We start from the raw sequence: 14,246 nt of genomic DNA on the forward strand, positions 1-14,246 counted from the left end.
CTATTTTAATAAGACTCATACCTAAATTAAAAATACAACTCATATAAGTAGTGTTTTAACAATAAAACTCTAAATTGATAATCAAATTAAACTAGAATACAAATTAATTAAAATATTCTTAAATATTACAAATTTCAATTTAACTAAAAATTCTTCAATTATTTGCTCTACATCATGTATCAACAATTCTCTTTCTATAATATAATTTAGATAGCACAAATCCTTGACAACTCCTCCTTCTGATGATCTTTATAACTTAATTTGAGTTTCATCTAGAGTTGATATTTATCTTCAGCACTTATTTCCTTCTCAAACGCAAATTGAGCTTTTAAAGGTTCTAATTTCTTCTTATTTTAATAATCATGATTATAACTTTATTGGACCTCAATAAGGCTCCCAAGTACTGGATTTTTTTAATTAAATTTATCTCCTACATCTGTGCTTCCTCAGTTGCTTTGTTCTCCTTCTATTGTGCTCATTTGATTTATTCAAGTTTCCAACTATGGTCTTCCTAGCACCCAGACTTATTTGATTAAAATCTTATTTTCATTTTTTTGACCTTCCAAATTTCTTGTTAAAACGAAGAGATTAATTTCTTATTTTATTAAAAACCAGAATAGGAGAGAGAGAGAGAGAGAGAGAAAGAAAAAGAGAATGCTTCCAATTCTTCTTGTTTAGAGATGCTTTAATTTATACATTATAGGTTGCATATATATAGCCCTGAATCCAACTGGCTATTAAAATTTAATCTTCTTCAGATAAGATCAAAATTAAAAATAACAATTAATGGAGGTCAAATTAATTTCCATCAAGCCCTCTTCTCCAATGCCCCATCACCTAGAAAACCAAAAGCTTTCTCTTTTGGATCAGTCTCTTCATCTCATGTACATTCCTATGGTCCTTTATTATCCCATGCGGCAAAACATGAAGCTTTGTCCTACTAATAGCATTGATCATATCGTCTCGAAAGATTGCAACTACTAAAACAGTCTCTGTCAGAAACACTTGCTGGCTTTTACCCACTTGCTGGAAAGGTGCAAAAATAATCTTTCCATAGACTGCAAGGACGAAGGGATTCATTTCATGATAGCCCGAGCTAAAAACCCTCTAAACGAATTTCTCAACCAACCTGATCTCTCTTTGATCATTAGAGTACTTCTATTTGAGGTGGGCGATGAGGTTGGAGCATCTGCAGGGAGTCATGGAGCTAAGACACAAGTAACAACAAATTTCGTGTGGTGGTATTGTTATTACTTCATTCGTTTCATAAAAGATCAATGACGGAAAGACATTTGAGTCGTTTCTGAAGAGTTGGGCTGCTGTGGCTTGCAACAATGTTACTGAAGAAGCTGACGGCATGCACATCTAGTAACCCTAATTATGATCATGCTTCATCCTTGTTTCCTCAAAATGATGTATACCCAGGAGAAGCGACATGGGAAACTAGGACCACCCCGTTCGTCAAAACTGACGTATGTGCTACTCCGAGATTTGTATTAGATGCCCCAGCAATATCCAAACTCAACGCCAAGGCCACAAGCTCCAGCATGCAAAATCCAACACGGGTCGAGGTCGTGTCCGCACTCATTTCCTACTTTGCTGACCGATGCAGTAAATTTGCGACAAAGAACCAAGCCATCACTCGCACAAAGATACATGGGAAATTTGATTCGGATGGCGGCAACAGTATGTCCAGGTGAGGGAATAGAATTGAGTGGCTTTGTGCGCCAACTTAGACAAGCGGAAATTTTGTCAAAAGCCTACAAGGTGACCTAGGGTTTATAAATTTTTGTGAGGTAAATAAACATGAAATTGGAATGTACAGCGGTGCAAAGGAAAGGATTACGATTGGAAGATGGTGCAGAGACTTGGTCTTTATGATGTTGACTTTGGATGGGGAAAGCCAGTTTAGGCAGGCGTCGCTGGTAAGCTTAACTTTCCTACCTTTTCCGCTAGACGCCAGTGATATTATTCTGATGGGATCGAAGCCTGGGCGAACTTGCACGAGGAAGATACGACACTACTACAATTCGGCATACGACTCTACTACAATTCGACGTACAACTTGCTGCGTTTGCTAACCTTGGATCCAAGGTCCCATCAACCAGTGGTGTACTCACTCGGACAAAATGCTTGCGGATTGCTGGTGTTCTCTCTCTCCCTTTCCCTTCTTTCTGTTCTTTTCAAGTGGCGTTTGGATAATTAATGATGAATAACAACAGTACTATGTGGGATAATCAAATTCTCTGTGTGGATGCTCGCACATGTTAAAATGCAGTTTCAAGCTAAAAATTGTAGCTAAACAATGTTAATCTCACCTAGGTCCAATTTAATGCTACCATATTGACGTTAAACTATGCCATCTTGCTGGAATCTGCGTTATTTCAAAACGTGCAAACATCCACTGACAAGTAAATACCATTGGTATACACTTGCGCATATGGCAATTGATAGGCCTTGCAACTAACAGTTAATACAGATCACATCTTCAGCATGGGCAGGGAAAAAAAATTGTCATCTTTACCGAGCTTAAGCTTTAAACAAACTTCATTTAACCATTTACATATCACTACTAGAAACTCTTTTGCATCAATAAACAAGAATTAATGAGAACTGTATCACAACTAGTGAACTAACAGGATTTTCTTTTTCCTTCTTATCAACAGGGAAAAATATGCTCCCCATTGACCGCAAACTCACCATGAACAAATAAATAAAAGGGAAAACAAAAATATAAGATGTGGTGAGGGGATTGGCAAGATCAAAATAATGAGATAAAAAGGTACAATCAAAACCATTTTCCTCAACTGCTTGAACTTACAGCAATCTTGAAATTGGAATCGACAATCTGAACCAGAGCTTCATTCCCATTGACAATACTGATGCAATCTTATGCTTCAGAACCAAGCATAAGATATTGAACACCACCATTGTCTGTCAAGTGTCAAGCATCGGGAATCGATGTTCTGGCCACTTGGGATACGCACGCTTGTACAAGCTCATGCAAACAGTGTCACGCTGCTGAAGAATTCCATTGAAAACACACTTCATTGCCCCTGAGGAAAATTAAACGTTAATTGAAGAAATTTAGTTTCAAATTATCATCCAACCATGTTCTTTTATCTATAGAAAACCAAAAGTACATTCAACATCTACAGCTAATCCTCCCAATTGCAATGCATGGAGAGTTTCAACTATCTAAACAACTCTAGGAAAAATAAAGGTAATAGATAATTTTCAGGTCCTTAAGAGCATCACATGTATAGATACATACAAACAGACATCTCAAGCAGAAGAAGTGAATTAAACAAAGCGCAAGTATTTTGCTAAATCATATTTAACCATTTTCTTCAGCCTACAGACTGAAGAGCATTTAATCCCAGTTGTAAGATTTATATGGTCAAAATAAGCACCATACCATGTGTACCAACAGGTTCCTTAATGCGACCACGACGACCGCATTTTGTCCAAACTTCAACAGGCTGAAATCGTACACAATTATGTGAGTGTACAATAATTCTAAGGAACAAAAACAAAAAGAGCTCTCTTTACCTTGAACCATCTCACATCCTCCGGGTTATGAAACATATATCTTACTATGGCTTTTAGTTTTGATACTCGTTGAGGGTAACTGCAACAAATATTTTCAAGGTTTTAACAAATTAGAACCACTACAAATCATTCTTAACAGACCTTAGAATTAAACCAGTACATCGAACTTGACCAAATAAAGTATACATTGGTATTATGTGGTGCATATTAAGAGGGGACAAGTTGCAAAGATCATAAAAACTTCAATCAAGAAGTTTAAAATGAATCATACCCAGTTAAAACAATTTTCTTCAGAATTATTCTATCTGGGTCAATGCTTCTCAAGGAACCCACAGCAGCAACTGCAGGTGCGACGCCTCCATCTGCACTCTTCAGAACTATCAAAGGAAGAGGTGGAAAACAAATGGGAGCATAAATTGAAGCTACGGAGAAACACCCTGCATGAAGAAACCTCTCCATCTTATGCTTATCTGAATTCATATTGTCTGAGGAAAATATTGGCCTGCAAAGAGAAATACAATGACATCTAAAACTTCAATAGAAGTTCATTAAATGTGACAATTTAGAGGACCAGATACCACCTTGCAACAAACTGGCGAAACCCAACATGAAATATTAATTCTTCTTTTGCTTTTATAGGAGCATCATAGGTATCATGCTTCTTTACACTGCAAAACAATAGTAATCTCATAATCTGATATGAATTGATTACAACGCTATTTCCAAGGACAAGAAAAGTTGAACGCAGAAAATTTGTTCGTCGAACACACCTAAAATGAAGGACAGACATCTTGGATTCATGCTGCAAAAGTCCAGATGCTATTAATGGGCTTCTCTCTGCCATCTCACATAATCTGTGAGCAATACCTGCAGGTACTTCTTTGATATGAAGCCTCACATATAAACTAGCTGGTACACTGTCATCCATGTTCTCTTGCTCCATTTTTAAGGCATTTGCAAAAACATGCTTCTGTGTTCTTGTGAATTTATCAAATGCAAATATTCTAGCATATTCTGGAGGTAAAGATTCCTGATATTTCGTCAACAGGAAAATTAATAAAGCTCTTGTAAAGTTGATAGATGATAGAGAATATCAACAAGAAAAACTAATATTACTTTTGGGTCCCATGAAGAGGTCCTAAAGGACTTAAGGCCCCTATATTTCGCGAAGCGTTTTCTGGCGGGAACATCAAGCGGAGTATCCACTTCATCAGGAAATTCTGAAATATGAAGCCAAACAATGAACAATCCATAATAATACATTAATACTAAACTGTTAAGAGAAACATTAGTTCAACTAAAGTATAGGGTGCCTTTTCATGATTATAACAATCTCCAACTAGTTACAATAGTAAAACACATAAGTGTAGACATTAACTTCAGAAAAGATTTCACTGTTATTCGAGAAATCCCATGGCTTTGCACTGGAACGAAGTTTTCAAATGCATTTTCTTATGCATATTTGTTACCATGCAGTAAACTTAATAAATCCATGTCTATTAAGAGACACCTAAATAGTAGTCCCCAACCCAAATATTTAAGAATTGTTAGCAATAGTTCAGTTTGCCGCAGTGTGAATAATACCCCATAAGATACTATTTCTTAGAATGGATAGAAGAAAAATACCCTCATCTTCAGCATGTGCCTCTTTAATTTTTTTAATTTCATCCTCTATCTGTTCTCTTGTCAAGATTTCACCTTCCTGCATGACAAAGGAAAGCAACCGAAATTCTGAGAAGAAGTTGGATATAACATGCAAAGATGAGTAGAGAGAACAATTATCTTATGCGAACAAGAACTTCCAGTCAATCCATAAAGTAATTATTCCAAAGGACAAATTATCAGAATTGATGAGAAAAGTGACTCACCATCATCACAGAATCATTTTCAGTTCCATCGTCAGCATATCTGAAGTTTAGGGAAGCTTGATCATCATCAATGTCTGAGTTATTGGTTCCCTCATAGCCAGGAAAACCTCTATCTTCTTGGTCCAATACCATACCATCATCAGCATCATTATCACTATCTGAATCAGCCTCATCACTATCATCCACGATCCAAGCAGCCTACAAGACTTGAATTATAAATCAATTCCTTCCAAATGTTCCATAAAAGATACATACAGATATTTTAGAACAAACTTATGCATACCTGGTACTCTGAAGTGCCTCGAGGAAGAGCTCTTTTCTTCTGCTTTCTATGTTTTTGATTTTGGTCAGCCTCAGCCATTTCTGCTTCAGTTGGCCATGTCTGATCAAAGGAACAATAAGATAAAAATGCCAATAGACAAAACCATTACCAATTATCTCTCAACATATGGATAAGTTTTTACACTTTCATCAGAAAGTAGAACTTTTGCTCTTGGTTACGAGAAGATTCTGCCTTTTTCAATCCAGATTTAGATTAAATAAACATAAACATAATCATATTAACATGCCACCCCAAGAAAACTATTTTTTTATGCTATTAATTAACTAAGCCTTAATCGCAATATTGGGTTGGCACCGAAACTCATTTTTATAGTTGTTTTTTTTCAGGGATATAAGTGCCGCTCAAAGTTCTTATTAAAACGACAAAGATGCTCTTTCGATTTACCTGTTCTCCTGCAAGAGGATCTGGAACATTCTCAACAAGTAAAGGCTCCAGTTTCAAAGGGTCAGGAGACAAGGTACGAATGACCTGGAATCATGGAAAAAAAATCCATCAATTAATAGTTATCTAATCAGAAATACACTACAGTAAGGTAAAAATAAAAAATAAAACAAAGCCTGTTGCAGAAAGAACAATATTATCACAGCCAATGTAAAAAAAAGTAGAAAAATGAAAATCAATAGCATTTCTGCAGTGCACATGGGATACAACCAATCTGTAACCTTAAGCACAACAAAGAAAAAGACAAATAGTAACGATGTTCACCACTGACCCTCCACTAGTATATATATGAAACAACTAATACCTCCAGATCATGTATTTCATCCGATTCCATGGCATCAGATTCCTTTCTTGCATTCAAAGGAAATGGATCCTTCAAAATTTCAATTTTACCTAACTGGAAATCTCCCGCTCCAGAAATGTGAACCTGATTTGAAGAAAATGAGTCATACCTGTAAGATCCACCCATAAAGTCAAGAAGAAGGCTGAATTAATTACCAGCTGGTTCACAGAGAGACAGTGAGCACGCAAATAACCATGAAGGAGAAGCGTACATTTTCCTGAATTGCAATCATCTGCTACTACATCAACCTGTAACGGATTGGTGAATGAATTATCTTCTGAAGGCACTAACGTGAAAACTTATTTAAAAGGAAATTAAGAGCAAGATTTGCTACCATTCAATACAACATGAATGCGTGCAATAAAAGAGAATCATACAAATGAATCTTTGCAGCTTCTTCAGTAAATCAGTTTAATAATAAAACTAATTAGAATACCTTTTGCGCCATGAGGAAAGGCCGTTGATTTCGCCAGTGAGGCACTGTGAGTCTCTGTTCCTTAAAAAGCCACAGGAACTGCAACCATAAAAACAATTAGGGTAAATACTAGTAATGTCAAAATGATAAGTGAAATTCATTGCACATATTTTAACCGAATACCATTTATTTCTGGGTATCCCCAAAACATAATTGCTGAGTCAGCATTCTGAATAATTAGTTTAGAGGTGCAGACAATCACCTTATGTAACTCATCTTTTGTATCAGCAGCATAAAACTTACAGTCCTCAGGAAATTCAGAAGTAAGGCTAGAAATACACATCTTCTTTAAATCTTTCCTTTTTTTCAAATCGGTGGGTAAATCCTACAAGTGCAGAAAAAAAGTTTTAGCATCAAATCAACAGAGAATCCAAACTTTCTTCTCTATAAATTTCAAGCAAATGCAAGGCTCATCAACCAAGAACTTACACGGATCAACACAGCAGTACTTGGTAGTCCAAGAGATCTGAACACCGAAAGACATTGATTTCCAAATGAATCAATATAATAAGACATGCTTTCTTCACTGAAAGAGCTGGCTGATGCCACAAAAGCAACTAAATCAGCAACCTACAGTCATTCAAAAAATCATCTAAGCGTTAAAAACTAGAAGGGGAGGAATAAGAAATATGTAAACCAGTAATTCAGCAGAACATGAAATACAGGCATTAGAGAACGACTTACCTTCGCCATTTCCATACATCCCACTAAATCCCCATGAGGTGCTTGCAATACCTATGGTATACGACTTTAGTCAGATGGCTACAGATTGTCACAAAACGAATGATAAAAAAAATACATTTCTTTAACGTACAGATTAAAAATTTTGAAAATTCCAAATAACATCATCATAAAGTAGAACGATAACCCATATGCAACAAAAATAATTAAATGAAAAAGAAAAAAAATAGCAAATCTTCTCAGCAAGAGCACCCCCCAAAAAAAATCTCGATTTAACTACGGCTGAATGCATTAAAAGAAGTGACAACTTAGTTTAAAGTAATTCTTTTTTTTCAAAGAAAAACCCCTTCAATTATTATGTTTTCCTAAACAAATTCCTAGTGCCCTCAAGATGAATTACTGGCAAGTGGAAATTTAGCTCACCGTTGTTCTTAGTCTGTATTTGGAAGAAGAAACAGTTGAAGACAAAGCTCCAGTACCTTCTGAGGACAACTGTCTCAAAAGATCTTCCCTAACTGAATTCAGATTCACGGAAGCAGAGAGACCAAATAGAACCTGCCATTAAGCCAAATTAGAAACCCAAAACAGGAGATTAAATTAAAGTCCCAAAACATAAACAATTGATGACAGAAATCAAAACACATTAATACCAAAAATACAGTTTCAAATATAAAACACTTACTATAACACGAGGAGGACTCGCTATTCCACTCGAAGCTCTCTTTTCTTTCAAAAGTGCTAGTCGTTTCTGGTCCCTTAGCTAATAACAGGAACAATAAATTTGATTGAAATTCCACAAATTAATCTCAGAAAAAGAATTTAAAAAGAAAATTACCATTTTGTTACGCTGGACTCGGGCAGCCTTGGCTCCCTTTGCAACATTGCAGTCCGATTTTCCAATCCGGCTCTTATCTAATACATCAGAAGTTTAATTAAAAGAAATGATAACCAATAATAATTATTCGAACAATAAAAATAAATATACGAGAGTGATGGAAGAAGAACCTTTTGCAGCGGTTTTGTGAAGATTACGAGATGATTTGGTGGAGAATCGGGATTTGTGGGATTTGTTGACTTGAACTCGAGATCCTGTCATGGCAACTGCAAGAACCGAACACTGCTAGCTCTTCGAAAAACCCTAATGAGTCATCAGCAGTCAGCAGACGGCAGACGGCAGACGGCAGACGGCAGACGGCAGACGGCAGACGGCAGACCGCACGCAGGCACGCAGCAGCAGCCAGCCAAACGCTCAATTTTTGCTAAACCCTACTACGACGTTATGTGTAAATAGCGGCAAAGGTTTTTGGGTTTTATTAATAACTGTCGGTTAGTAGTTAACGTTATTTAATCGCCTAATTATAATTACCTACTTCCATTTCTATAATTGGCGGATTAATCCAGCATATAATCGAAGCTAACTGGGTAAGTGGATAGCACCAGAGCTGTACATACAACCTTAACATTTTCCTTAATATGAACTATTACCCTCAAGTTTTGAACACGGTCAATAAGACCCCTCACTTTTATCTCAATACAACCTCAACTAGTACCACACTGTAATATACTTTTATTTTTAAAAAAATTATTAATTTCAAATCAGCCCTTAAATTTTTTCACGAAAAATTAAGTAAAAATTTAATATTATTAATTATGAAAATGATAATAATAATAATAATAATCCAAAATTTTCTTTCAATATTTTTATTAAAAAACTTAACATTTTATTAATGTTAAATTAACCCAAAATTTTATGATAAATTAAGTACAAACTTCAATATCAAGTAGTGTTAGACATCTCAAAATTTCATTTTAAATTATGTGATATTGCAATCAGGTTATTAATGTGATTATTTTATATGGGTAGATCACTCTCCACAACAGTTAATTTGTTTTCTTTGAGGTTTTTTTTTTGAAATAATGAGAATTTGGTTTTAAAAAAAAGAAAAAGTATTAGTTTTCCTTATTGATATAACTTTCTTAACTTCGGTTTTTAATATATGAGAAGGAAGAAAAAGCCTATAGTAAATGGCAAATGTTGCCATTCAAATTAAGACAATCTAAAGAAAGAAAGATTGTCCCTTATACACCATTAATTAAATAATGAGATAATATGATTAATTTATTTAGAACTTGTAAAACATTATCAATTGTTAGGAATGATACATTACATGTCACATTAATTTTTTTAGAATTTTTATAAATAGTTTTAATTTTTTTAGAGAAAAAATTGATTTTATTTAACAAAAGTCATGTTTTTAAAAAGGCCAGTGATGAAAAAGTTGAAAAATAATAATGAGGATATAGTTAGAATGAACCGGAAAAAAATAATAAGAAAATGATAAAAATAATAAAAATGTAATAAGAATGAGAGCGTGATAAGCAAGCGATGAGAGTGTTATATAAATGTAGTAAAAGTAATGAAAAGAGAATTTTAGAGAAATTAACGAGAGGTGACCAAAATGTCGTAGAAAAATGGTAATACGCGACGAGAAGTGATGAAAAATGTGCAGAAAAGTGGTGAAATAAAGCTTTTCCAGGTTCAACTGAAGTCGATAGCTTATCCTGATGGTTAGAGAGATACCAACGGCGTCGTCGGGCCTCATTGCCTATTTTTCGAAATCTTGGCATGATAAGTACATTTAAGCTAAACACGAGTGGGCTAGGATGATTTTTAACCCAGTAACCGCTTCCCAAGTGGCAGTTAACAATTGGCCATGTTTTAATCTTCCACAACGGAACACAGCACTGAATTTAAAAAATAAAAAATAAAAAAGCACAGAATTAAGAAGCTCTTGATAAAATCCAGTACTTCGCGATGCAGGAAAATATCCGCAACCGTCTCTTCAAGAAGAGTAGAAGACGCACACGACTCGAAAGTACGACCACAAACTAACCAAAACAAAACCGATAATGCAACCTTCGCTCTTGCATAGTATCATCAACACTCACTTGTAATTCTAAATAAAATGATTCTTTTGCCTCCACAGCCTCTATCAGTTCGCTTCCCTGCAATTCATTCCGCTTGTCCAATCACACGCCACCACGTCATTTTTCAGCCTGCGTTTTCCGTTTCAACCATCACCGGCATAACCACCGCCACAGCTTCTGGAGAATCATCTTTTTCATCCTCTTCTTTTACTTCAAAACAAAACGACACCGAAGAAGAAGAAGAAGACGACGACGACGTTTTATCCCTACAAAAGCAGCGTTACGATTTCACTCCGCTTCTCAATTTTTTATCAGAAAATAGTAACTCTGAATCAGCTTCAGCTTTAGCTTCATCACCGAGTTCTCTTAATCGCGTTGAGTTCAAACTCGCTGAGTCATACCGAGCTGTGCCTGCTCCACTCTGGCACTCACTTTTAAAAAATCTCTGCTCCTCGAATTCCTCCATTGATTTAGCATACGCTGTCGTTTCGTGGCTGCAAAAGCACAACCTCTGTTACTCCTACGAGCTTCTTTACTCAATCCTTATCCACGCGCTTGGGCGGTCGGAGAAGTTATACGAGGCGTTTCTGCTCTCTCAAAGGCAAAGGTTAACTCCGCTAACGTACAACGCGCTTATTAGCGCATGTGCTCGCAACGACGACCTCGAAAAAGCCCTGAATTTGATGTCGAAAATGCGGCAAGACGGCTACCATTGTGATTTTATAAATTACAGTTTGGTTATTCAATCGCTCACGAGAACTAACAAGATTGATTCTTCACTTTTGCACAAGCTTTATAAAGAAATTGAGTGTGATAAGATTGAGCTTGATGGGCAGTTGCTAAATGATGTAATTGTAGGTTTTGCAAAAGCTGGTGATGCAAGCAAAGCTATGAGGTTTCTAGGAATGGCTCAAGGGGTCGGATTGAGTCCCAAAACGGCCACGTATGCGGCAGTTATAACTGCATTGAGTAATTCTGGTAGGACGATAGAGGCAGAGGCTGTTTTCGAGGAATTGAAAGAAAGTGGATTGAAACCTAGGACTAAAGCTTTTAATGCTCTTTTAAAAGGGTATGTGAAAATGGGTTATTTGAAAGATGCTGAATTTGTAGTATCTGAAATGGAGAGAAGTGGAGTGTTACCTGATGAACATACTTATAGTCTTTTAATTGATGCTTATGCGAATGCGGGTAGATGGGAAAGTGCAAGAATTGTGTTGAAGGAAATGGAAGTTAGTCATGCAAAGCCTAATTCTTTTATTTATAGTAGAATTTTAGCAGGGTATCGGGATAGAGGAGAATGGCAAAGAACCTTTCAAGTTCTGAAGGAGATGAAGAGTAGCGGAGTAGAACCTGATACACATTTTTATAATGTCATGATAGATACTTTTGGTAAATATAATTGTCTTCATCATGCTATGGCTGCATTTGATAGGATGTTATCGGAGGGAATTGAGCCTGACACCATTACGTGGAACACACTTATAGATTGCCATTTCAAGTGTGGAAGATATGATAGAGCAGAGGAACTGTTCGAGGAAATGCAGGAGAGGGGATACTTTCCTTGTACTACGACATATAATATTATGATTAATTTGTTAGGGGAGCAAGAGAGATGGGAGGATGTAAAGAGATTGTTGGGGAATATGCGAGCTCAAGGATTATTGCCTAATGTTGTAACATATACGACTCTTGTGGATATTTATGGACAATCAGGGAGATTTGATGATGCAATAGAGTGCCTGGAGGTGATGAAAGCTGCAGGGTTGAAACCCTCATCTACCATGTACAATGCCTTAATAAATGCCTATGCACGAAGGGTAGGTCTTTTACTTCATATGTATGCCTTAATATCTGTGTTTGTTTAAATCTTTTTCCTCATTTTGTATGTTGATGGATGTGGATAACTAGCGCAGTAGCATCAAGTGTGTGCTCTATACAACCATGATAGCTTAGTGCTTTTGACGGTATAAATTTTACTGAAATTGCAGTAATTGTATGGGAGTTTGTGATTCAAATCCCCATCGGTGTCAATGTAACCATCTTCTGCATGATTGGGATGCCTGTGCTCACTGCCACTGACTTCACTTTTCAGTATATTTATCAACAACTTTAATATTCCATGCTTTAAAAAAGGTCTCCTGAAACTACCTGTTTCAAAATGTTGGATTTATGTTTACGTTTGGGCAGATGACATTTGAGAATTTGAAGTTCCTTAAGATTATGTTATCTAGAATGTCATATGTTGAGCATGCAATTGATTCCTTCCATTTCATTTCTAACAGGGTTTGTCAGATCAAGCAGTAAATGCATTTAGGGTCATGAGAACAGATGGCCTAAAGCCTAGCAATTTAGCTCTCAATTCATTAATCAATGCATTTGGCGAGGATCAAAGGGATGCTGAAGCATTTGCTGTGTTGCAGTATATGAAGGAAAACGTTAGTTGCTATCTTAATTTTCCCCATGTTTCCCCCTTTCTATGGTGAAAGTTAAATCATCTCACATTATTTTACTACATGTCCTTTTGATTCATTACAATTGCAGGGCTTGAAGCCAGATGTGGTTACGTATACCACACTTATGAAAGCTTTGATTCGTGTTGATAAGTTTCATAAGGTATTCTCAAGTTACCTGTTCTTTAACATATATAAAATGCTGTCATATTCAGGTGAGAAATAGCAGAAGCACGATGGAACTGTTCATTGGTAATTCGTATGCGTGCAATCATACCAAAGATTGATGACAATGAAATACAAAATCATCACTACGTTTGTGTTTGTAGCAGGATTACCTAGAAGCTCTTATTTGTGTTGGGAGCTGATCCAAGTGGTTTATGCCTTTCAGGTTCCAGCTGTGTATGAAGAAATGATCTTGTCTGGGTGCACTCCAGATAGGAAAGCCAGAGCAATGTTAAGGTCTGCTTTGAGATACATGAAACAGACACTGAAAACATAGTTGACAAGCTGCGAATCTTCCAGCCAAAGCGAAAATTAAGACTAATTTTCATGTTTGAACTAGCTTGTCATGGTAAGGTTAGTGGACCCGGTCCTGAGCTGCAAGATTTTTAAGTTCAGTTTTGACATGTTACTGTCTTTCTTTTGAAGGAAACAGAACTTTTAAAGTTATTGATAGTGAAGTTTAATAATTTTGAACTTGAAAGAAACGTGAATGCTTTGCAACGAGATGACTTGCTGAATTTTGCTTTATCAGCAATTTCTCATGCTCTGTTTTTTTAAATGGTTTTGCAGGGAATATTGGTCCATGCTATTGCCAGGTCATCCTCTCCAGACTTTTGAAGAAATGATATCTCCAACAGCAATGTTTGGGTCTCTTAAATTGAAGAAACGAACCAAATCAAAATCTAAATAAAAATAGAGTAGAAAACCCACATTCCACTCCTTGAAGATAGGCTGTAATTTGGTGTCTGTTTTTTAAAAGCTTCGTCCACAAGAATGAAAATGAAGAAGCAGTTTGTTGCTGGTTCTTGTATTATATACATTACCACATTCACATAGGCAATTTCTGTATTTAACTACATTGCTTCGTACATAATTCGTGAAAGTTTAGTAACTATGAAGAACGCATCTGCTTATAATTTAAATCGGAAGCAGTGATTAG

At 36.1% G+C, this 14,246-nt stretch overlaps 2 protein-coding genes across 3 annotated transcripts; one reads left to right on the forward strand and one right to left on the reverse strand.

Moving 5' to 3' along the window:
• Positions 1–2,517: 2,517 nt before the first annotated feature.
• Positions 2,518–9,019, reverse strand: LOC18042254 (pre-rRNA-processing protein TSR1 homolog). The gene is made up of 21 exons (XM_006435277.2): positions 8,709–9,019; positions 8,539–8,615; positions 8,386–8,463; positions 8,127–8,258; positions 7,707–7,757; positions 7,452–7,592; positions 7,225–7,347; positions 6,984–7,061; positions 6,703–6,795; positions 6,509–6,631; positions 6,148–6,231; positions 5,704–5,802; positions 5,421–5,618; positions 5,179–5,254; positions 4,669–4,772; positions 4,323–4,582; positions 4,134–4,220; positions 3,824–4,054; positions 3,553–3,631; positions 3,419–3,482; positions 2,518–3,056 (listed from the first exon to the last, which is right to left on the reverse strand). Exons 1-21 carry the CDS (start codon positions 8,797–8,799, stop codon positions 2,938–2,940), a joined length of 2,388 nt encoding a protein of 795 aa, XP_006435340.1. The 5' UTR covers positions 8,800–9,019; the 3' UTR covers positions 2,518–2,937.
• Positions 9,020–10,435: 1,416 nt separating this feature from the next.
• On the forward strand, positions 10,436–14,159 carry LOC18040358 (pentatricopeptide repeat-containing protein At5g42310, chloroplastic). Of its 2 annotated transcripts, none has more exons than XM_006435280.2 (5): positions 10,436–12,448; positions 12,914–13,066; positions 13,173–13,244; positions 13,473–13,660; positions 13,877–14,159. In XM_006435280.2, the coding sequence occupies exons 1-4, from the start codon at positions 10,670–10,672 to the stop codon at positions 13,581–13,583; spliced, it is 2,115 nt and encodes a 704-aa protein (XP_006435343.1). In that variant the 5' UTR covers positions 10,436–10,669; the 3' UTR covers positions 13,584–13,660; positions 13,877–14,159. The 2 variants fall into 2 exon arrangements, with proteins under 2 accessions (XP_006435343.1, XP_006435342.1); XM_006435279.2 differs by having other exon boundaries at positions 13,473–13,655.
• The last annotated feature ends 87 nt before the right edge of the window (positions 14,160–14,246 follow it).

Source organism: Citrus clementina, unplaced genomic scaffold (assembly GCF_000493195.1).
Source record: "Citrus clementina cultivar Clemenules unplaced genomic scaffold, Citrus_clementina_v1.0 scaffold_5, whole genome shotgun sequence".
Classification (NCBI taxonomy): Eukaryota; Viridiplantae; Streptophyta; class Magnoliopsida; order Sapindales; family Rutaceae; genus Citrus; species Citrus x clementina.